This window comes from Herpailurus yagouaroundi, unplaced genomic scaffold (genome assembly GCF_014898765.1).
Source record: "Herpailurus yagouaroundi ecotype Mexico unplaced genomic scaffold, PumYag 29, whole genome shotgun sequence".
NCBI lineage: Eukaryota > Metazoa > Chordata > Mammalia > Carnivora > Felidae > Herpailurus > Herpailurus yagouaroundi.
Window position 1 is genome coordinate 118,848,199 of NW_024412377.1, and position 25,075 is coordinate 118,873,273.

Below are 25,075 nucleotides of genomic sequence, written 5' to 3' on the forward strand. Positions count from 1 at the left end.
CTCCCAATAACCCTGTGAGGTGAGCTGACTGTTTCTGTTTTATAGCAACAATGCCTGGAGTCACTAAGTAACTTGCCCAGAAGCACACAGCCAGTACATGAGTAGAGAGCCGTTGTCCTGAATCACAGCATTGTCTTATTTACTTATTTTATTGGAAGACTAAGGTCAGAAGCAACAGAAAATTGAAATACATATTTTAAAAATGATACTAAAATGCCTATTTCTCTTATTTGGAAAGAAGTTTTTTTTTTTTTTTTAAAGTTTATTTATTTATTTTGAGAGAGAGAAGGAGAGGGAGAGAGAATCCCAAGCAGGCTCTGCGCTGTCAGCGCACAGCCCCACGCAGGGCTCAACCTCATGAACTGTGAGATCACGACCTGAGCCGAAACCAAGAGTCGGATGCTTAACCAACTGAGCCACCCAGGTGTCCTGAGAAAGAAGTTGAAAAAAAAAATACATATGGGGCGCCTGGGTGGCTCCGTCGGTTAAACGTCCGACTTCAGCTCAGGTCATGATCTCGCGGTCCGCGAATTCGAGCCCTGGGTCGGGCTCTGGGCTGATGGCTCAGAGCCTGGAGCCTGCTTCCGATCTGTGTTTCCCTCTCTCTCTGCCCCTCCCCTGTTCATGCTGTGTCTCTCTCTGTCTCAAAAATAAATAAACATTAAAAAAAAATTAAAAAAAAATACATAAATACGTACTGAGGGCAATGTAGTTACCACTTAATTGGTACATTTCAGTAAAGAATGATGAACAACTTCTGGAGACCAACAGTGGCAACAGTTGCACAATAATGTATTAATTATCAATATATTAATGGTAGCACACCTAAAATGACGGAAATGGTAAATCTTATGCATGTTTCATATATGCACGATGTAGGTTTAGCAGCATGAAAGGTACAAGGGCCATGTTCCTACTTGAAATGCTGCCTTCCCTTCATATTGGGGGCCAGGTCAATTCAGCTCATAACTCCAGTGGCAAAGTCTTTTAGAGGCTCTACCTTTCTGTCACTGGTATCTCTGTGACTCAGTGTCAATGAACTCCAGATAATGTTTCTCTCAAGATCAAAGGAGCACATAAAATTTGTCATATCTGACGTGAAAGTTTAGCCATACATGGAGTGGCATTTCCTATGTTCTTAGGGTTAACAATTCATGAGCCAAGTGGTTTTGAACTTGGACACTGTTTTCTGGACAGTGCTGTCTGTCACCCAAAAAGGTATTTCATGAAGTGATTCACCTCTAGAAGGTTCCAGTCACTGCATGACTTTACGCCTAATATAACGTGCTTCTCATTCCTCACATAGCTCTCTAATGGCTTGATCCATGAAGAATTCATTTCTGCATCATTAGGAGTTATTTCATGATTTCATGAGCTCTACCATAGATGTGAATGTATTTATTTATTCACTCATCCACAAAATATCCAGGGGTTCCTAATATGGGTCAGGCTGTAGGCTGGGTGCTCTGAGCACAGTATGGAGACATAAAACAAGTCGCTCGTTCTCCTTGTCCCTTGCGTGAAAGACTGGAGCAGTGACAGAGACGGGAGGGGAACTCAGCTGCTATTTGAGTCCCGCGGTCTGAGTCCATGAGCACCTCCGGTATGAGGTTTCGATGGTGTGAGCTTTCAAGACAGAGCCTGGTACAGAGCAGGCACTTAGGAGCAGTCTGTTAAATGTCCTGGCCTCTGAGCATGGGGATCTGGAGCTGTTTGACCCTGGGGCTGACAAAGACCCAAGTTGCAGGAAGCTGCTCATGACAAATGGGCTTGTCTGTCTTTCCTTGCCTGTGTTCTACCACTTCCTTTGTACGCGCTGGCTGGCATTCCTACCTGATAGGGGTATCGGGTACCCCAAACATGTCTATGGGAAAAAAATGGCTTTGTCTCTGTCAGTGAAGTGGAGGCTGCTCCTCACTTGGCCAGTAAGCTCAGCCGTCCCCTTGGAGCATTGTCCGGCTGCACTGAATCCATTAGGCAGATACAGCCCATAGGCTGTGAAATGACATGGAACCGGTGTGGCTGCAGGGAGACTAGTACACACAGTCTACATGTGTCTTCTCAGTGGTGGTTTGAGGCTAGGGATCCACTCACCTGGTCTCTTCTCCATCTGTTTCCTTCTCTCTCTCCTCCCACTTTGATTCTATTTGAGATATCCCTGTCCCGTCCTGCCTTTCCTAGTACCCACATGCCCAGAACAGATGCTGCCTTTTCACCCCTTGGCCATGTTTTTCTTGATGATTAAAACAACTATTTTTTTCCTAGGAAGATTCTTTTTATTTTTTTTATTTTTATTTTTTTAATATGTGAAATTTATTGTCAAATTGGTTTCCATACAACACCCAGTGCTCATCCCAAAAGGTGTCCTCCTAAAGATTGGCTAAACTTCATTTCCTTCAGAATGAACCACCTCACTGACATTTTCAAAAACCATCATTTCTTGAGTCTAAGACTTCTGTACCTTAATTGACTTTACTGGGTTATAATTTATACAGAAAAAAAATGCACTCTTTTTTAAGTACAGTTTGATGAATTTAGACAAACCTATACACCATCATATAAAACATCTGCATTATCCCCCAAATCACTATAGTTGATAGTTTTGCCATTTCTAGAATTTTATATAAATGAAATCAGACAGTAAGACACTCCTTTTTTCATATCTTAACATTTCTAAAATTGGCTGTATCTTAAAATGAACATCTAACATGGTACTGTTTCCTTTTTCCCTTAGGAGATATAACTAAAATGATAACGTATCTTCTAATGGGTAATATCTTTAAATCAGGGATATATATGTGTGTATATGTATACGTAAGTGTATTTACGTGTATACTGACTAGTTGGTTTTACACCTAGAGAGTAAGCACTGGGAAGGTGAGAATCTTGACTTTGCTGTGTTCCCATAGTACTTATAGCTGGACATCAGTAGGAGCTAAATAAACAGTATAGAGGGTGGTGATGGTGAGTTTTAAATAGCACTCCTAAAATATCTTCTAATGGCAAGGACTTGCCTAAAACTCTTCTTGGAAAGAGTCAGTAGTCCTAACTGCCATAGGGGTTCTCTTTGGGGGCTCAGCTGCCTTTGCATTAATATGAGACATTTTCCTAAATTTGTTGCATGGACAATCAATATTATCCAAGGTAGTAATAAAAGGGAGGAGAGGGGCATGCCACTACCACAGGAATCTGGGGAACATTTCTTACTATAATTTACCACTTAGAGACTCACAATTCATCAGCTTGCTAAAAATTCTGAGAAGTGTTGTCGCAAAGAAACAATGTTCGGCTCTGTTTTAAGCTTAGGTTTGTTTGACCCTGGAGCTCTGTGGAACATCCATTCGTAGTTTGCAGAATATACCTTATGAAAGACTTCTCTAATATATATGCAGGATTTTTTTTTTTTTTAACGAGAAAGAGAGAAGACAAGGAAATCGAGAAGAGCTGTATTTGAGCTGGTCCCACGTAAGCCTAAAGCTATGTAGTGGCATCTGGAATGGGACAGATGAGGATGCTTTTTGTGAGTAAAAGGGCTGAATAAGCACTCTCTGTGCTCATAATCTCTCTTCATCCTATGAAGGGACATGTGGGCAGGCAACCTTTCCTAAGAGGAAAGGAAAACAACAGAAAAATAGGCATTGGCTAATCCCTTAGGTGAGGTGGATAATTGAGGTTGCATAAGGAGAGCTGCCCCACCCCTCTGGTCGCACCATCCTGTGGGGACTGAGCTGTTGGGTTTGTCCACACTTGGGCCAAACAGCTTTAACTGATAAGAAAACCTGAAAGAGGTAATAGAATGGCTCACTGAAACACAGAGAAGCCCACCGGCAGGAATTTTCCTGATCATTCAAATGATGGCAAAGTCCTTCTCGAAACCAGCACTAGCCCAATATATAAAGAGATGAAAGGAAATCAGAGTGGGCTAGGTGAAATCAGGCAGAGACTGAAAGAAGCGTATAAGAGCTAGCTCCCTTTCTGTTTTGAAAAATATTTTAAACATCATTAGGCAGCAAAACAGACTTTTTTTCTCCTGGTATATATGCCTATGAATTTCAACAGATATATAGACTCCTATAGCTGCCACTGCTATCTGGGTACACAACGGTTCCCTCACCCAAACTCTCTTGTGCTGTCCTTTTGTAGTCACATCCTCTCTCACACCGTAACCTCTGCCAACCACTGAGAATTATTTTCCATCACTGTAGTTCTGTCTTTTTGAAAACTCCCTTTCCTTTTGCTCTCCCTTTTGCTTCATGCATGTTTAAGTGTGAGTGCAAAGGACTTTAGATCCCATGCCAGCAGACTGTCTCCTTTACAGTTATTGTTTTGTTATTTTCTGTTGCTAACATTTATTAGCATCTGTGATGTCCCAGGCATTTGTGCTAAGCTTTTTACATACATTATCTTATTTTAATCTTACAAGAGCCTGATGATATATGCACGCCATTATTATCTCCACTGTACAAATATGGAAACTGAGGGTAAGAGAGGTTAAGTGACCCTGCCTAAGGCAAATAATTGAATCCCAGCACAAACCCAGCTCCATCTGATGACATATCCTTAACATTACGGTAAGCAATAAAAGGGAAGGGATTGTGACTCGGAAGGAGGTACACAGAGAGAGGTTGAGGGCAGAGCCAATTTGGTGCCATATGGTTTTTTGAAAGATTTGCAAAATGTGTGTGAAGGTGGAGAACCATCTGGGTCTTCTGACTTCTCAACCTCAGCTCCTGCCTTTATGTGTTCCTCCACCTGTCACATGTGGTCCTTGCTGACCCAGGTGGCATCTGCTTGCTGTTTTCAGGGGCTTCAGACAGTCTCACTCCCCTTGCAAATTCAGCAGAAAGCACTGTCTGTGTCACAGGACACAGCAGCTGAGACCCAGGAAAGGAGTTAGATGCCTTCTGGTTTCTACGCAGCCTCAATTCCCTCATGTGTTTTCTGACCTGATTTTCCCCCCCTTGGGGGCTTGCAACACCAGCTGAAAAAGTTTCCAGGACACAGTCACCTGGTCTTTGTGCTGGAGGTGGCAGGTATGTTCTCGCTGAGCTGGGGCAAGTGAGACAGAAATGTATGTGGTTGGCATGATGTGTAACAAAGAAGGGAGAAAGTCCGGCCTTGCAAGACCTGGGGCAGCAACATTTGTGTCAGGGATAAAGAGACAGGAGAATAAAAAAGAGAGAGAGAAGTTAATGAAGAAGTTGGAGATGCCGGGAAGTGGAAGGTTCTTGCCCTGCATATGTGTTCATTTGAGCTTGTTATTTGGGGAAGTGAAGTTTGCTAGCAAGTTACCGTCTTGAATCAGTTCCTGCCTCCTTTAGAGTCTTGGAAATGTGCTGCCGAGCCAGCATAAGTTGGGGAGAATCACACATCTGAATCACAGCCATAGGTCATTTGGAGAAAAATCAAACAGGCTGGAAATCAGGGTACCAAGGGCCATCTTTGGTCCTTAACAAAGGACCATTAACAAGCCGGTGAAAGAGGATGTGCCATTTAGAGTAAAAAATATTAAGTCACTTCAATAACAACAACAACATTTACTGAGCACTCAGTATGAGCCAGTCCCTGTGCTGAGAGCTAATTGGCATGAATCATTTCATTTCTTTCTTGCAACACCCCTCTGAAGTAGGTACTACTGTTAGCTCCAATTCACAGATCGGGACTTGGAGGCCCTCAAGTTTAAGTGACTCACCCACAGTATACAACAACTGAGCAGCACAAGCAGGATTTGAATTCTTCTATTTTTCAAACCTAAGTTCGCAAGCTTCTCTGCTTTACTGCCTGTCTTAATTCACAAATATTTCTAAAAATTAACACAGCGAGGAGGAGAGATCAATTATTCAGAAGCCTGTAATCTTCTGGAAGACTTGCCAAGATCCTTTGGCTTGACTGCTGTAAGGGAAGGAGTAAGAACCTGTGGGATTTGCACAGCCAGGGGCCGTCCAAGAGTCTTTCGATCTCACCTGTTGGTTTGAAATAATTGCACGCTGTAGAAATCTACAGCCATTTCCCAAGCTTTCTTTTTACCCAGTAGGCTTGGGAGGGTTTCAGGCAGGTAGGCACAATGGACTATTTTTTCTCTCTTGGGCTGGCACCATGAGGTGTGACTGTTGGCTCCACCCTGGCATGCTGGCTGGCACAGGGAGCACCCGGCCTCTTTGAGCCAACAAAAAATTCTCGATGAGCCCGTTTATTAGATGAGCCTAGGTGAGCACAACAGTCTTCGGGCTTAACAAACTCACAGGCAGGAGGTTAAATGAACTCTTTCAGAGGGCCAGGTTAACATCGGGTTCTCTGGAAGAGGTGTTTTACAAAATGGTACCCTGGGACAACAGGTTATTTATGCCCTCTTAGGGCAGTACTTTATACTTAGTATTATCCTGGGCTGGACTCATCACAGATTCAAGTTCAATAATAATACCTATTACACTCTCCTGCAAGGGCTATCACTCCTTCTGCATTTTGTAGAATTCCTCATGCACGACAGGGCACAATAAACAGTCAATAATAATGTTTACTATGATAATGATCTTCCAAATGCCTTTCATCTGAGGATCCCAAAGTGCTAGGTAAACACTAATTAGTTAAGCCTCACAATGGCTCTCTGTTTTTACAATACATTTTCCTATTTTATAGAATTTTAAATTGAGACCCAGCAAACTTAAGTGGCTTGTCCAAAGTCATACAGCAGGTTTAAATTAATGATAATGATGATGCTTTGCATTCACACGGCATATGTTTTCTAAAGCAATAAGAGTATGTTGCAAAGATAATTTTCACACCATCCCAGAGGAAGGTGGGTAGCAAGTATTATTAGCTGTTGACTAAATTGGGTAAACTGAGGAGGCAGGGAGGGTAAGTAACTTGGTAAGGATTAGACCGAGGATACGAGTGCCTCCTCTGACTCTCAGGGCAGTGCATCGTCCCAGACAATCCTCAATTCTCTGAACTGAGGGGTGCATGCCTGCTTTTGCCCTTACGGGAAAAATAGCTACATTCGTGGAAGCAGAGACAGGTTGTAGAATGACAGCCATATTTACATCCAGGAACGGGTTTGTTCATAGTCCCGGTGAGAGAGGCAAAAGGGAGGAGATGAGCCACTGCAAGTAAGGATGGCTTGGAAAATGAAGGGAACGGGGGTGGCTGAGGGAGGCTGGCAGCACCACTCTCTTACAGAAACATCTTTACCAACCCAGGGCCCGCCTGAAAGCAGTAGCCTTCAACAGCCTTCTTCTGTGTTTCAGCCTCACGACAGGACTTGCTCCGGTGCAGCTTGGATGATGGGCACAACCCTGTCACTGGCACCTTCGTCTGATGTTACAAGTCCTTGTGAAAGAGTTCCAGGGACATGCAGTATCTTACCAGCTGTCTCTTACATATTATCAGCTCTTAATCCCACAGCTCCCTATGCTAGGAGGGGCCTGGGAATCTTCTATGTTCAAAAACTTGGTAGCTGGGGATACATTCGCTGCACCTTTTCTTAGCAACATAGCCACATCGAAAAAGATGAAAACATGAACGAAAATATATGAAGATGATAGAGACTTGCCTCCTGCTGGTCTGGCAATGCTTTCTTAGTGAGTTATGATACTCCACCAGGAGGCAAGTCAGACTTTGCTGGGTGGGGGAGGAAACAGGCTGCTGGGTCTTAGGAATTCACAGGGGGATTTGCTGACCCCAGATAGAGCCCTACTCTCTACAAACAAGACACTTGAGATAAGTTTGCTGCCCTACCCCCACCCTGCCTTCTCCAGGCGTGTGGATTCTGATTGATGACTAGACCTTGGGCTAATGGGAAGCCTGAAAGGAGGGCGCCAAGCCCTTTTCTGGAATGTGGTCACACATACAAGCACAATGGCAATAAAAAGTCTGAAGTGAAGAACTCACACCAATGCCCACGTCTTCCTGCTCTCCTTTTTGACTGTTTCCACTTTCCCTTGCTGCATGGGCAACTTGGAGGTGCAGTGACCGGAAAGGGGGGTGAGCCGCTGGAAGGAATAGTTTAGAAAAGTGTCCTGAACGCACATCATAAGCCTATTCTGCTGTGCGGAAAGGAATGCGCAGAAGACCCTCCCACCCACTGTTACTCTTCACAATGGAGTTGAGAGACTCTGCTGTCAGCTTTAAAGAAGTTAGCTTTAGGTAAGAACTTCACAGAATGCAGCCTTGACTTTCTAAGTATGCCAGCGACCCAGGTCACAGCTTCCCGTGTCTACTTTGACATGCTGACTCGTGGGGTGACAGTGCACAAAATCTCACTGGACTCACAAGGACTGCATCATCCTCTCGAGATGTGCCCTTAACACAGCCTCCCACAAAAGGTTTGCAGCCAGGTCAGACACAGTCCTCAGGATCCACTCGCATGGTTGGCCAGAGTGATTCGCATTATCCAGACACCAAAAGCATTAGTGTGATCTCCTGCGTGCCACTACAGGGTCCTTTGGTTTTATGGCAGCCTTCCAGGTGCATTTTATGAATGTTTGATTCATTTTGTAAATGAAGACACCTGTAGGGCTCCTGTACACATGGGTTCTACTTCACAGCCCAGCCTTCCTGTCAGTCACAGACACGCTTTCCTCCTGCACAGTCTTTGGGCATCAAGTATCAGAATAGCTTTGAAGGGATCACGAATGAGCACTGTCATAATAGCGCTTTAGCACTTGGGGTGGGAAGATGGGAGTTGGGTAAAATTGAAACAAAACCTGACATTTGCAAACTCCTCCAAGATCTCAAAAGCAAAAAGCAGCTGGATTTTTTTTTTTTCTCTCTTTTCCCCATCCTCTGGTTTGGCCTCAAACAGCAGGAGTGAAAGATGAAGAATAATCACGAAGGCTTTCTTTGTACTGTTACCTTCTAGACAAGGGAGACAACCTGGGAGACTTTTAACAATTCTAAGAATTCCTGGATGGATTAGATAGGCTCAGGATTCCACCGAGTTTCCGTAAAATGGCCACTGCCCACAGAAACTTACCTCTGGGGAATCACTGGCAGACCTCTTTGAAATGTAACTAAAGAAAGGAAGATGTTCCCTAACTGCTGGTATACACAGACCCAACTTCCAAATGGACACGAAATGAACAAATAAGATCTGTCTTACCCCATCCATGTGGATTCTGATATTAGGCACCAGCCGGAAAGAGCGGGACTGTAGAGCTCTGGGGTTACTCTTGCCTCTCCTGCCGTCCTGCGAGGTCAGCACACCAGGCCTGCGGAAGGAGCCCCCTCTCCCCAAGCTCTGCCCCGAGCGCACACCGTCTAGAAGACGCACGAGCAGCAGGTTGGCCGGCAGTGCCTCGATGCTGCAAAACACCAGGGTCCTGCATTCCGGGCACCTCAGCTCCTTGTGGGCCTTGAAAATCCTCTGGAGACATGGTTTGCAGAAGGTGTGCTGGCAAGGGAGGACTTTGGCCGTGACATCGAGTTTTTCAAAGCACACGGGACACTCCAGAAGATCAAGTAACGTCAAATCATCCATTTTATTTTAACACTCCACTCTTGACCTGGAGGGGCAAAGTCCGCATGGTAGGGTGAGCTGAGCCGAGGGGGCAGATCCGGGTCTATCCTATCCTATCCTATCTGGAGCTTCAGAATTCCTGCCTGTTTGAATGAGAAAGGAAGAGAGGAAAAAAATGTGACTGCTCAGAGAGGTATATCCCACCTACATGGAGGCAGTGTCTCATAAGGCAGCTTGCAAGCACTTTGTTCCAGCACCCAAGTTTCAAATGACTCATTCTGATTCAGTGCTAGCAGGTATAAGGCTCAACTCCTGCCTGCTGAAGGATCTGAGGGAGCATTCAGCATGGTGACCGACTACTTACTCATTGCCTCTCGGCGTGCAAACAAGAGCAGAGGCAAAACGGGCCTGCAGAAGAGCCCTCTCGGCCTCGAAGGGGGTCCCCCCACCCCCCCGCCGCAGACAGTCAATTTCAGTTCCCACAGCAAGACCCCCATGGAACACAATTTCTGTGAAGCTATCTATTCCTCCTTCTTCCCCTACTTTTATCTGTTATCTGCAGCACATGCAGACAAGTTGTGTAGATAAGTTTATCTGAACCTTCTGCAGATGTAGAATTATTTCCTTCACAGTGCACCTTCCCCCATTATTTTGTTCTAGCACTGCACAAGAAAAATTCTTACTAGAAACGCATTTTCAAATTGTTTGCCTTAAGTACAGGCCAGGGTGCTTGGAAGCTTTTTTTCTTTTTTTCTCCTCTCACTCCCTCCTTCCCTTTCTTTCTTTTTTTCTCCCTCCCTCCCTCCCTTCTTTCTTCCCTGATTATTCTAGCCTCAGAGACGATATTCCACCCACAAGACGACGTCACACAGCCTGTTTAGTTTCTTGGACAATTGTTCTCAGTTCTACCTGAAGCAGATAGGAATTCTGGATTGTGGTCACAACCTGCAAAAATCCAGACAGAGCAGTGTATACAGGTGTGCGTGTGTGGTCTGAAAACATCCTTACTCCAGTAACAATTTCCTTTTAAATGTCTGAAAAGAAGTCTCCAGTTGAGATAAGTCTCCCCGGAAGAGGTCACCTGTCCTCACAAGTGCCAAATTTTGGGTGAGCACAATGCCCAGGAGGTTTGGCCGGAGGGTGGGTGGCCCCGCCAGTAAGGGAAGCAGACATGACTTACGGGGATGAGAGATGGCGCCGTGCCCTCCTGAGACAACTCTCCAAAGATGTCAGCTCTGGGGAGACGTGCGGGGGGCCACTAACCTTGAGCTTGTAAACCCAGCTGTGTGCAGCTCAGCACAATCCTCTGATCCTCTGCTTGGCCAGGCTTCCTCCAACTGGCTTCCTTTCCCCCAAGAGCGGCTGCCACGCTTTGAAAACTTTAACAACTCTGAGTCTTACTCATTTCAAGGATCGCCTTACTCAGCCTTTGTTAACCCTTTCACCGCCTGGCAGCTAGCAGCAATTTCTGACTTCACTCTGCTGACTGATCCTTCCTTCATGTAACTGAGTTGATTTCTGGGAAAAGATTGCAGGGGACAAAATATAAGCCAGCCCCCAAGGCTAAGTATTTACAGTTTATATTTTCACTTTTCTCATTGTCTCTCTTATCCAAGAAGTTGAAACACAGCTCAGTTATAAACATGCCAGGGTGATTGTGTTTATTTTAAACCTTTATAAGGATTTGCTGAAAAGGTCAAACATATTAATGGCAGCTATTACAAAGATAACCCAGTCACCTAAAAAGTACTGCTCCTTAAAACCAGAGTCAGTACTTGAATGTGTGGATTTGAGACGGACTTCAGTGGTCTTTTTGCTCAATCTCTTTAAATAAATTAAAAAAAAAATCTCATTATGGTAGTACATACACCTCTTTGAAAAACCAATGCACAGAAAGGCTTTGAAAAAGGAAAAGCAATGGTTCCAGACTCTCTCCCTGCCAGTGCCTATTGGAATCTTTTCACAGCACCACATAATACTTCTATTTTCATTTCTTGATTTACCAATAATAAAGTCACAGAGGTATTCAATAAAGTACATAATAATAATAATAATAATAATATTACTGAACACCATAGTAGCCCTTATCTTCACTAAGCACTGTTCTACCTTTACCTGTATTAACTCATTTAATCCTTTTAGCAACCTGTTAATTCACTATACTCTTCTTTACCCCTCATTTGCAAAAGAGGAAACTGAGACACAGAGAGGTTAAATAACTCATTCCAGGAGTCACAGCCAGCAAGAGACAGGTGTTCTGTGCTTTTTACTACCATGTCATATGGTGATACAGCTTTAAGGGGAGGAGAGATGGTTGAAGGGAGATAAACCTCATCTGAGATGGCAGGAAGTCAAAAGATAATGACCCAAACTGACCAATCAACTGCTTTTGCAGGTGAGACAGCTATGCCCACAGAGATCAAGAGATTCCTTGAAGTTGCCCAGTAAGTTAGGTAGAGCTGAGGGAAGAAACTGGTGTTTGTTTGTTTTTTGAACTATATCTTCTGTCTCAATTTAAGGATGACAGTTCTTTACTATGCGGAAAGCACTTAGCCACAACTCCATGGGAAAATCTTAAGAGGGGACCAAGAGGCCTGAGAACGGATGGTGATGGATTACATGTTTTACAAAGTTCTTCCATGTTATTTCTGAAAAAGCAAAGACGCATGGAGCTCAAAACAGGAGGGGGCTTTAGGATGGAGCAGACAAAGTCACATGTCTTCTGAGCACAGACACCAGATTTGAGTACGTGTCAATTTCAGAGACCATTTTCGAGTCTTTTTTCATCTCTCTTTTATGAAGGTTTTTTTGGGCTTCAGTGACACCAAGTCCCATTCTGTTGCCTGTCTCCTTCAATAATTTCCACTTTTATAGGTTCTGTGCTCATCAGGAAGCCCCTTGTAGTCTGACACCCTTGTTCCTTGCTCTTTTTCCCACTTGGTAAAGCTGGGCCCTCTGCTCTGTGAGCTGCCCCACAGTGGCCTCACGCTCTAGAAAGGTCTGCTCCAGTGCCAGAAATCCTGCTGCAGGGGTGGGCAACATTTTCCCTCCTTCCCTCTCTTGTTCTTAAACACTCCACCTCCCTTAGATGTCCGTACCTGCACCTACGAGCACATGTACACACATAACTTGCATAAACATACATATAATCGTAACAGTAACTTTTATGAAGCACTTGCTGTATGCCATGGACCAGCGCTAAGACTTCAAACAGATTGCTCATTAAATCCTCCCAACCACCCAATAAGATAGGTGCTGTAACTTTGCCAAGATTGCAGAGCTTACGATCTGAACTCAGGTTGGCCCAATCCCAGGGCCTATAAAGTTATGTGCATGCCGCAAGTATACTGATACATCTTTACTGTTTAAATCCATACACATCTATATATATGTCCAGACTGTACATATCAGCTGATCTCAGATCCACCCTAAGCCAAAATGATATAACCTGTCCAGTCTCATGGCTCCTCTATGCGACTACATAGTCAGTGGTCTCAAGTAACTTCAAACCCTCCCAGCCCTGACAAAACTCAAAAACCCAGTTCCATTCCAGGAAGGCGGGATAGATCCAGTAGGCTGTCCTGCGTTAGCTTATCTGGCAGTTGATGATTCAGCAGAATAGCAACGTGATGGGAGAATGTCAGGCACTAGTGAAGGACAGACAAAGTTTACACTGAGCAGGAGTGGTCTTTTAGCACCTCTCAAATCAAACCCTGTAGGTGGTCCCCTATACCACCCACGGATGGGGTTATCTCGGTAGAAACTTTAGAAGCTTTTGAAGAAAGGGGAGACTTTTAAATGGGGATTTCATCCTGGCTTACCCAAATACTACCTTGGCGTCAAGTCAGATGAACAAGTAGTTCCCCAAAATAAACAGAAAGGTGGATGATGCCTGCCTTCCCAGACTCCAGGCTCAGGCCACCACCTCCACTGCTCCCATCCCATCAACACTCCTTTTTATATTTATACTGTTACATAATGAGTACAGGCTGTACTTTTAAAATACCTGTGTGATATGTTTAGGAGTTTTCTTGCTGCTTATATTTACAAGTATATGTCCATTTATGTAAAAAAAAAAAAAAAAAAGAAAGAAAGAAAGAAAGAAAGAAAGCCAATCTGATCATACTGCTACCCTGTTCACAACCTTTTAGTAGGTTCCCACTGACTTTAGGTAATACCCAAATCCCTTTTCTGGTGTAATCTGGCTCCTGCTTACCTCTCCTGCCTCAACTTACCCCACATCTCTCCTTCACTCACCCACACCAGTCCCACTGGCTTTCTCTCTTTACTGAGGAGATCAAGGTTTTCTGCCATGAGGTATTTGTTGTGCTCTTCTTTGTCTGTGATTCACAGTTGCTAGTTACACTCTTCCTCTCTTCCTACTTACTCTCCCCCACCCTTTGCTTTTTTTACCCCCTCCTCTGCAAGTTTTAGCTTAAATGCCACTTCCTCAGGGAAGCCTTCCTTGATTCTCATGACTAGAGAGTTTATCATCCTGTACTTGTCCTTCATAGCAGTTATCACAATCGTAATTTGGTAATTATGCTTTAATGATTTAATGCCTGATTCCCCAAACAGACAAGCTCCAAGAAAGCAAGGCACTTATGTGTCTTGTCACTGCTCTTTCCCTCAAACCTAACACAGTGACTGGCATGTGGTTGTTTATAAATGTTTTTGAATGGTTTATTAATGAATGAATGGTATTCTCAAAAAAAAAAAAAAAACGTGTCTGGACAGATATACAACAAACTGGTTTTTGTGTTTGTTTGTTTGTCTGACTAGGCTCCACACCCAGTGTGGGGCTTAGAGTCAAAACCAGGAGTCACGTGCTCTACTGACTGAGCCAGCCAAGTGCCCGCACCAAACTGTTGATAATCATTTTACCTTGGACACCTCTGGGGAGCCACTTGGAATATTGTTAGGCTCATCTCTTAGTCTAAGAAATTTTTCAGATTCGGGTATATGCTACCTGGAAGTGTCTTTGCTCAGGACCCTGCCATACATCTCTTGCCTCCTGCCCTGCTGCTTCCCTGATGCTGCTGTATGGGATACCCTCAGGAGCTTGCTATACACCCACATATGCATGATCCAGAAGTGTGGACCACCCTTGACTAATGGGGAATCTATGGATAAACACCTTCCCCTTTCATCTTTTGGAGCACGTAGTTCTGAGATTTCATAACACTCTTCATAAGGTTCTGTGGGACGAGTACCATGCATCCACTGAATGGCTAATGCAGTAATGTACCCCTGTACTGTCTCTTCCTCATTCTCTGTATCACTCCACCATCCCTAACCCTTGCTCTCAAATAAATTGCCCTCAAACAAGCAACCCTTTGTTTCAGGCTAAGATAGTTTCTTTCCAATTTAAAATTAGGTCACAAAAGAAGTATGCCTTTTTGGTCAGATTTACTTATTTATTGGAATTATAATTTTAGAGTTGTGTTATTTTCATTTGGCTGGCTCTTAACTCTTTGGTGGTCTCAGGCTCTTTGCCCTAAAGTTAATCATTTGTAAAGCAATCCATAAACCCACCAAAGGGGTTCAAGCAGTTAGAAATCTAAAGCATTGTAACAGAAAGGGTCAGGAGGACTTTCTTGACTTACTGGACTCTCTTTGGCAGAGGCCAAGTTTTGTGCTTCTTCGCCATCTTTCCTCAGTACCTAGTATAAATGTGGAAATGTTTTCAATATTTAAACGAAACTTCATTTTAATGTTCCTCTGATGCTAGGTTTGCCTCTGTGAAACCTTTGGAAGTATCCAAGGAGAGGAATTATTGGAGGAAAATGGGAAGCTTTCCAGTAGTGGAAAAATGGAGGAAAGCAGAATGGCAGGGGTTGAATGCCTATTAGATATTCTTTCCTTCTTTGAAAGATGCAGGCCCCAAATGAAGTTGATTGTGAAATTTCCTCCCCAATCAGGAGGATGTCAGTAGGTGAGCAGTGTACTTTAGGGTATTGGTATGCAATCACTAGACCCACAGTCAAATGACCCAAACTTCTAGCAAAGAGAACTCCAACTGACATTTTATAGAGATGACTTAAGGTCCTTAAGTTTAACGAGAAACCAGCAGTCAAGAGTATGGCTTTAAAGTCTAATAGACCTGCTTTGAATCTCAGCTCTGCCAGTTACTAGATGGAACACTTGGTCAAATTACTCCATTCCTCTGTTCCTTGAATTCCTTATGTATAAAATGAGGTTACTAATAGAGCCTGTCTCATTGGGTTGTTCTGAGGAGTCAGTGAAATGATGCATACAATAAATGCTTAATAGATGTAGGATTCTTCTTATCTTCTTTTTTTGCAGGCAGATCCTATAAGAAAACCAAAAATCAGATGGTTCTCCTCTAATCCAAACTAAACCCAAAGAAGAATATGCCAGAACAAGTGGTTGGTCAGTTCTTTACGGACCAAGATGCTCTAACCCCATATATCCCTAACTTCAGTCATTTGCATCCTATTCTTTATGCTGTTTACCATAGACACAGACTGAGGCTTTCTCTTTGACAATCAGAAGAGTGAAGGAGAAAATAGTAACTTCCTTACTGTGTGATTTTGTGTTAACCATTTTCTGTTGGGGTAACCCAGGCTTTGGGATACTCTCTTCTAGTGTATTCTAAACAAATCACAAGCACTGTGAAGAACCAAAAGAAGGGCAGAGCCCTGCCCATTTTATGCACCATAAATCATAGTTCACCATTTGCACACCCGGGGAGGGATTCTTACTTATAGTTCTTCATCTTCATTTTTTTTTTAAATTTTTTTTTAAAGTAAACATTTTATTTTTTTTTTATTTTTTTTTCAACGTTTATTTATTTATTTTTGGGACAGAGAGAGTCAGAGCATGAACGGGGGAGGGGCAGAGAGAGAGGGAGACACAGAATCGGAAACAGGCTCCAGGCTCTGAGCCATCAGCCCAGAGCCTGACGCGGGGCTCCAACTCACGGACCGCAAGATCGTGACCTGGCTGAAGTCGGACGCTTAACCGACTGTGCCACCCAGGCGCCCCAAATTAAACATTTTAAACGTTTAAAAAAAACCTTTTTTTTTAACATTTATTTATTTTTGAGACAGAGAGAGAGACAGAGCATGAACAGGGGAGGGGCAGAGAGAGAGAGGGAGACACAGAATCTGAGACGGGCTCCAGGCTCTGAGCTGTCAGCACAGAGCCCGACGTGGGGCTCGAACTCACGGATCGTGAGATCATGACCTGAGCCGAAGTCGGCCGCTTAACCGACTGAGCCACCCAGGTGCCCCTTCATCTTCATTTTTAATAGAAGACATTAATCTACTTTCTAATTTTTTAAATGTTAGTTTTGAGAGAGGGGGAAAGAGAGAGAAAAAGAGAGGGGGGGAAGGGAGAGGAGAGAGGATCTGAAGTGGGTTCTGCACTGACAGCAGAGAGCCCAATGTGGGGCTTGAATCCATGAACCTTGAGATCATGGCCTGAGCTGAAATCAAGAGTTGGATGCTTAGCCAACTGCGCCACCCAGGTACCCTGAAGACAGTAATCTAATAAACACAGTTGTATTTCTTCCTCTAAATGATTAGAAGGGAATCCTAAAGGCAATTGTGCAAGAAGGGAAAGTAGGAAAGTAAGTAAGAATGCATCTTACCATTCTGTTAATATTAAAAATCAGCTGGTCAGGGGCGCCTGTATATATATACATATGTGTGTGTATACTATCAAATATACATATACTATCAAATATATATATATATGTATTTGATATATACTATCAAAAATGATAGTGGAGATGTATATTTATTTTAAAGTTAATTTATTTATTTTGAGAGAGACAAAGAGATGCAAGCAGGGGAGGGGCAGAGAGAGAGGGGAACAGAGGATATGAAGCAGGTTCCACACTGACAGCAGAGAGCCCAACGTGGGCTTGAAGTCACGAACTGTGGGATCATGACCTGGGCCAAAGTTAGACCCTTAACTGACTGAGCCACCCAGGCGCCCCTGGGGAGATGTATATTTAATGACATAAAGGACATTCATAATGAGCTAAATATAGAAATTTATAAGCTGTATGAGCCTAACTTATTTAAGAATAATACATAAATATATAATATTGAGACTAGAGGAATGTATGCAAAACCATCAGCAACAATTATTTCTGGCTTCTAGACATATTAGTTGATTTAAATTTTTTCCATTTTGTTCATGTGTTTTTCTAATTTTTCTACAATGAGCATATGTTACTGGTGTAAAATTTTCAAAGATAATTAAGATGGCTGAAATCACTTTAGCTTTACTAAAACATTTACAACAGGGAGAGTTAAATCCGGTAACACTAATACCCTATGCATTACCATTGATAACACAGCCATTAAAAAGAAAAATAAATTACAAAGCTCCGAAACTGCTGTATGTAGATGCTAAGCCATAACAGATACTGTGCCTTACAAAGGGAAAGGGCTATGATCACTCCTAACCGGTCTTCCTCCTCTTCCTTTACTGTTTCCTTTCTGATGAAATCAGTAAATGTTTTTATTCAAAACCATGAGCAGGATGCAACCTTAATTCTTATTAAACTCGGGGCAAGTCTGTGCAAAAGCTGACCGTTTGCCTAGGCTATTGGGTAACCACAATCTTACACTTTTGATCATAGGTGGGAAAGTTGCAAAAGCGAGTAATCCCCTAAATACCCTGGTTAGTCCTAGATGTCTTTCTTCATAGATGGGGTCTGCTATGATAACAAATACATGAGAAGAAAATGTCTTTTTATTTTTTAAGAATTAGAATAATTTTCCTATAACTGACTATAAACATTTGTCAAATCAATTAGACATTTCTTGAGCCCTGTAATGGTGTTAATTATATATTAGTTATATAATATTATGTTATTTACTCACTTGGCCTTATAAATTGTATCTCTCTTCCACATAATCTCTGTTCCATAGTGCTGGAACCATCTCTGTATTGTTCATTTGTGCCTGACTCTCTAAGTGCTTAATAAATATTTGCTGAGTGATGAGGACGACTCATTTGTGTTTGGAATTCTTAGTGCATTCCTAGGGAGAAAGCCTGGGAATGCTTTGGAAACCCACCTCCAGTATTAACAAGTCTGTGACCCTGGGTATTAAACAGCTTAAGCCTCATCCATAAAAGTGCTCTCAGTAATAAGTACTTCTCAGGCTTGCGGTAAGGAATACGCTTCCTAACATGTATTGGTACCACTTAGAAAAGTGTCTGGTGCGTAAAAGTTGCTTGAACGATACGAGTTGACGATATCTGAATTCCTCTTTTTGTCCTGTGATTTACCTTTTTTCTGTGATTGCTTCTAACTTAATATGGTGGTTAAGAGCAGAAACTCTGGAGTCAGAAGGTCTGTGTCATCTTATTAAATAACAGTGTGACCTATAGCAAGTTGATTAAACACTCTGTACTTGGTTTTCTCATCTGTAAAACGGGGATGATAATAATAGCACTTACTCCATAGGATTATTGTGAGCATGTAGTGAGAAAATGCTCATAAAATGCTTCAAAGAGTGTGACAGAGAGTAAGTGCTCAGTAAAGGTCAGCTATTATTCTCTTACCAGGCCTCTTATTATCTGTCGTTTTGCATCTAAAGTATAGTTTCAAACTGAGACCAACTCCTGGTTTCTTTTCCTGAAGGAGTTATTCATTCCGATTTAGCCATGACATGAATGTCAACTCAGAGTAGCTGCCTAGAGGCTTATATGGTTTGGGGCACTGCAGCACTCTGCAGAACTTTCAGAGGGGGTGGAGCTGGCTATTATGCTGGAATAAATAATAACAATTAACATTATTTTGTGCCAGATTCTGTGCGAAGAACTATAACCCTATTATTACTCCCATCTTCATAGATGAGGAAACAGAAGCATAGAGACAGCATTGCCCTCGACAGTGCTTGGGGAAGTCAGGCTTGATGCCCAGGCAGTCTGCACTTCTAACCTTCAAGACATCCCATGTGCTGCATTTATCGTAAAAAAGAGGCTATTTTAATCAATACTGTATTGCAATTTTGACTGCAGATTTTTATCTTTACTTCCATTCAGAAGAACCCAAACCTTGGAAATATAAGCGGCCTGCACACAGTAACATCAGGTTAATCTACTAGAAACAGAAAGGGAAATAAGCCTGAAATACAAACAGAAGGAATATCAGAGGGTACTTCCTATTTATTTATTTATTTATTTATTTATTTATTTATTTATTTTAATGTTTATTTTTGAGAGAGAGAGAAAGAGAGGGAAGGAGACAGCGTGTGAGTGAGTGGGACAGGGGCGAAGAGAGAGAGCGAGACACAGAATCTGAAGTAGGTTCCAGGCTCTGAGCTGTCAGCAAAGTCCAACACGGGGCTCAAATTCACAGACCGCGAGATCATGACCTGAGCCGAAGTCTGAACGCTCAAGGGTTCAGAGCCACCTGAGCCACCCAGGCCTGAGCCACCCAGGAGCGCCGGGGGGGGGCAGGGGGTACTTCCTTTTTAGATACAATAATAAGAAACGCCAAAAAAACTAAATCAAAACTGGTCAAATATACTGATTTATTATTTTACCCAAATATATTTGGATAAAAGGTTCTTTGATTTTTAATAACAAATGAAAAATCTCATAAATATAACTAGAGCTGTTAGCTCATTTTGTTTTTCAGGCCCCAATTTATGACAGAATTAATTTGTCAGCCAGAATCCTAATATATACTTGTCCTGTGAGGTCTAGTTCTCCATTCACCAGTATTATCTCTGTAGTCGTTAGCCAAGGGTAGAGTAGGAGTATACGGGTATGGGTGTTGAAGAAAGAGGGCTCCAATGGTGGACACTTCATCTCTCGATGCCACTCTTGAACCTCAACCACTCCTTATCCCTTGCTTTGGGCTAAAAAAAGTCTTGGATTCTAAACCAACTTCAGCATATTGGCATTATCTATTGAAATTTTATACGTGCGTCCCTTTGACTCAGTAATTTCCCATTTAGAAGTTGATTCAAGAGAAATGCCCACAAGATATGCAGAGTTACAAACAAGGGCATTTATTGTTACACTGTTTGTAACTGAAGACAAACAGAGCTGACCCAAATATCCAGCAGGAAGAGACTGTGCATGTACCATAATGTAGTCATAACAGAGGAACAAATAGGTAGAGTTGTGTATATTGACATGCATATAATGGAAAAGAAGATGGTAGGCAGTGCTCATATTATTCACAATATTATAGAAGGGCTTCGTAAGGAGAGACATTGCAAACTCAGATGCATAAGGGGGCCAGATGCATAAGGGGGCCAGACTGGTTTTATAAACGGGTCAGGTGGGGACTGTGACAACCTTGAGAGCACTATGTGAAACCAACTGACACCACTCAGCCTCAGCTATTCTTTGCTAATGGGTTGACAGAATTTGGATTCTCCCAGAAAATCTATACATCATGGTCCTGTTCATGCTACTTTGTGATAGTCTATTTACCTCTCTTCCACCTTGAAAGCTCCACGAAACTATTTCAGTTACATGAACCTTCTGATTTTTATTTTGTGGCAACCATTAGAAATATTAAAAAACACATATTCTAAGTGGTCATCTGCAAACTAGATGTGTCTTGCAGGCTCACTGCCCATCAACCTCTAAAATACTCTTACCAATGGCCCTCTCTGGGGAATCATGTTTTGGGCCATTATCAGAGTGGGGTCTTTCACTGTACCATCTATACATTGCTTTATATTTGAGGGTGTTTGGGTTTGTTTGTTTAACCATGGCAAGAACCAGTTTATTGGTCCAGGGGAGAGGCAAAGGATGTATACAATGAAGAGTGAGGGCTCAGGCCTCCCCAGTGACCTAGAAATTCATTCCTCCACCAGGTCCTGGAGGCAGGCCTTGTATCAGTGGAGGAGAGGGAGAGTGGGTTGGTGTTGGAAATATGGGGTCCACAGCGTTCTCCAGTAAGGAGGCACCCCCTAATAGGTCCATGTCTAACAGGGCCCTGAGTCACGTGGGAACAACCGTGAGCATCACAAGCCTCTTGATCCACACCTGGTCCTGGGGCCATGACTTCCCCGTGAAGAAACGAGCGTATAACTTGGGGAGTGTCCACTTCCTTGGATGAAGACAATCGGATCTGCCAGGAAAGGGCCGTGGCCAAACATGCTTCCTTACTTGTTCCTAGTGACCTCACCATTGGCCTGTGACCACTACCAGGAACGAGTGTCTCGCTCACAGCCCAGCTGATCTGGCTGGCAATACCCCAGCCTCTGTGGCCAGAGGTGCTGGCTTGCCCTCCACAGAACCAGATTCTCGTCCCCACCCACCCTGCCCTCAGGGAGCCCAGCACAAGCCTCATCTGGCAGGTCATGGCCCCATCAAGGGCACCCCAGGTCTGGCAGTCTTATTAGCTGCCCAGGCCATGTCCTATCCCCTGCTTCTGACCCCACCAACCAAGTGCTCCTAGGGCAGAAGACAGCCGGTGGAAGACATGGGGGCCAGGGGAGAAGGTGATAAAAGGTGGAACTTTCACTCTGAGCAGCTGCAGCAGTGACACGAAGGGGGAGACTTTGAAGTGTAGAGGGCCCATCGCCCTGGCCCCGGCCCCTCCTGGCACTCACCTTCCTCGGGCTCCAACAGCCTCCTCAGGTGGGTTTTCAGTGGGTTCCGAGTTTGAGCAAACAGCAGAGATGCCCAAGTTGGGGCTCAGGAAGAACTGAGGGTGGTGCTCAGGGGCCACAGGTAAGCCCGAAGGCCTCGCATCTGGGAATGGGGCCAAGACCATGTCACTCAGCAACTCTTCCAGAATGTTCTGCGGGGTAGCACAGGTACTGCTCTGCCCTTGTTGTCTGGAGAGGTTTCTGGTTCAGGAAAGTCCCAAACTCCTGAGGTGACGAACTTGAAGAACTGGCCCGAAGGTCTTGGGGGTCCTCACTGGGTCCTCGTCTGAAGACTGCACTCTCTTCCGGGGGAGGGCGGACCGGAAACTCCTTTTCCGGGGCGAAGGGTCAGCGTGCAGGCTCTGTGTGTCTCATGTCTTGCCTGGGTGGGGGCCTGGAAGAGGCGAAGTCCACCAGCCCAGGGTCCTGCAGCCAGTGGGGCGCCCAGGAGGTGCGGATGTGGACGCTCCTGCGGCCCCGGGCCCGCCAGCGCCCCTCCCCCCTCCCCGGCCACGCCTCAGCCGGGTAGGATCCTCGGCCTTCCCCACGTGGGGGTGGGGCTGGGGGTGGGGGGGGGGGGGGGGGGGGGGCTGGCGCACCCAGGTCTCTGGACTCCCGGCACCTCTCCGAGTCGTAGGTGTGCACCCCCTTACCCGCAGCAGAGCTCTAGCGCGGTGGGGCTTTCTTGTCTACCTATTGCTTGTATAATAATCTACACGTGTATAATGAAAAAATACGAATGCTGAGAGCACATTTACACTGGCCTATACTAACAAGGTCTGAACCAAAGGGAGTTTCCAGATTAGTGCAGACTAAAAGCAGTTTTAGGAATTTGACCTAGCTTTGGTTGTGTTACCGACCTCAAGAGTCTTGGATTGGGGGTGGGGGGCGACCTGGATGGCTCGGTGGGTTGAGCGTTGGAGTTCGGCTGGGGTTAGGATCGCCTGGTTGGTGAGTTCCAGCTCCGCATCTGCTTGCTGCTGTCAGCGCACAGCCTGCTTTGGATCTTCTGTCCCCCTCCCTTGTGCCCCTTCCCCTGCATGCATTCTCTCTCAAAAATAAACATTTGGAAAAGAAAAAAAAAAGTGGGAGGGGGCGTCTGGGTGGCTCAGTCCGTTAAGCATCTGATTTTGGTTCAGGTCATGATCTCACGGTTAGTGAGTTCGAGCCCCACATTGGGTCCCATGTTGACATTTCAGAGCCTGGAGCCAGATTGGGATTCTGTGTCCCCCTCTCTTTCTGCCCCCCCCCCCCCACTTACCCATTCTAGCTCTCTCTCTGGCTCTCAAAAATAAACATTTACACTTGATCTTAGCCAAAAGGCCAAGAAGCGATCAAAAATAAACATTTAAAAATTTTTTAAAAAAAGAAAAAAAAAAGAATCTTGATTTGATGGATACCCCTGGGCTCATCTAGATATATCTAGATAATGATAATGGGCTTATCTAGATAATATTTTGGACTAGGGTTTCTGTGGCCTTGAGATACTTCTGACTATGTTGGACTATATGAGTTTCTGGGGGTGAAAGTAGTATCTTAAGGATATACTGAGAGGACAATCACATCTCTCATTTCCAAGGTGTATCCTGAGCTTGTGGGAAAATGAATAAGGGCTCATCATTCATTAATTTATTCATTCACTCGTTCATTCCACAAAGATGCTTTGGGTGTTTACCATGCACCTGTTTGGCTTTGGGCCACAGATGCCTTCATGGAGCTTGCGTCGTTGAAAGTGTTACCAAAGTAAATAGATGATCACAAAATAGGGTGAAAAGTAGTGTCGTGAGGGCCAGCACACCGTGTCGTGAAGAGACCCCACTGGAAATCCCTAAAAAGGTGGCACCTGGGCTGAATTTTGGGGGATGAGCCGGAGTTGGAGTCAGCCTGGTAAAGAAGAGGAGGTGGGGATTCCAGGTGGAGAGACCCACAGGTGTGAAGGCGTGAGGGCAGGAGAGGACTTGGGATCTCCTGGGAACAGCCTGTGTTCTGTATAGCCAGAGCATGCAGTCTGGGGCAGGGCAGGCTTCAGGACTGCAGGGTGGGTCGCCATCTGATCACAAGTGCTTACGAAGTAGTCTGGGATGCCTGGGCTCTATCCTAAAAGCAGTCCAGAGCCAAAGACAGATTTTAGGCTAGGGAGATTTGGGAACTGTTTTATATATTTATGTCAACACATATTTTCGCCCAGAGTTTTCACTTTATGTTTCCTCGATTTTATGAACCAAAGGGGAAAATACTGTGTATTTAAGCAAGACAGAGAAGTAACTTGTTTTTAAAACAAACAAACAAACAAACAAACAAACACACACACCTCTGGGGCACCTGACTGGTGCAGTTGGGAGAGCATTTGATTCTTGATCTCCGGGTCATGAGTTGAGCCCCACGTTGGATGTAGAGATTACTTAAGAATAAACTTAAAAAAAAAAAAAAAAAGAAGCTCTGCAAACTGATGGCTGAGAAATTGTAGCTTCTAAGTTTTACATCTTCCTGTGCTCTTGGATTTTAGAGACATTTCATGACATGGCATACACAGCCCACAAGTTAATTAAGCCATCGGCTTAGAAGGTTGTTGGTAGATTCCAAGCCAGTTTCGAGGGTGTGTATGTATTCTCTATGGGGAGCTGGTTAAAGGCATCCATAACATTATGATAATCCTCACTGAATATTGCTAGAGTTCCAACTGGTATTTCATGTCATTCCTGGCGTCCTTACCCACTAAGGGCCTTGCTTCCCTGGAAAGGTAGGTGAATACTCCATTAATAGGAAGAGCATAAACATGTTCAATTTGGTGAGAACTTGACTTCCCTGTCTCTCAAGGTGAAAGGGAAAAGTCTGTGGTTTTTGAGAGGAGGGAGGGGAGGGAGGAGCAGACTGGGGTGACTGATGACGCTATGAAAGCCACACAATTGCTGTCAAGGTGGTTTTTCACCCCTGGAGCAGGGTGATCTCATTTGCTGCTGCATATGCATTCATCCTTGGTTTTCTGGTCTTTTGGCCATGAGGACATGTGTATCTGCTG

General features: G+C 44.1%; 1 protein-coding gene and 1 pseudogene across 6 annotated transcripts in view; both read right to left on the reverse strand.

Moving 5' to 3' along the window:
* The window catches only part of SH3RF2 (SH3 domain containing ring finger 2), a 126,966-nt gene extending 116,125 nt beyond the window's left edge, over nucleotides 1-10,841 (reverse strand). For 2 of the 6 annotated variants that reach the window (XM_040453725.1, XM_040453708.1), the window contains exons 1-2: nucleotides 10,635-10,817; nucleotides 9,098-9,597 (exon numbers count right to left, since the gene is read on the reverse strand). In XM_040453725.1, coding sequence (XP_040309659.1) covers nucleotides 9,098-9,475 — 378 coding nt within the window. In that variant the 5' untranslated portion in view covers nucleotides 9,476-9,597; nucleotides 10,635-10,817. Of the gene's footprint in view, nucleotides 1-9,097; nucleotides 9,598-10,634 lie in introns of all 6 variants that reach the window. The other 4 variants (XM_040453744.1, XM_040453753.1, XM_040453718.1 and 1 more) reach the window with 3 other exon arrangements.
* Nucleotides 10,842-21,150: 10,309 nt separating this feature from the next.
* LOC121042048 (interferon regulatory factor 3-like) lies at nucleotides 21,151-22,181 on the reverse strand (annotated as a pseudogene).
* Between the last annotated feature and the right edge of the window lie 2,894 nt (nucleotides 22,182-25,075).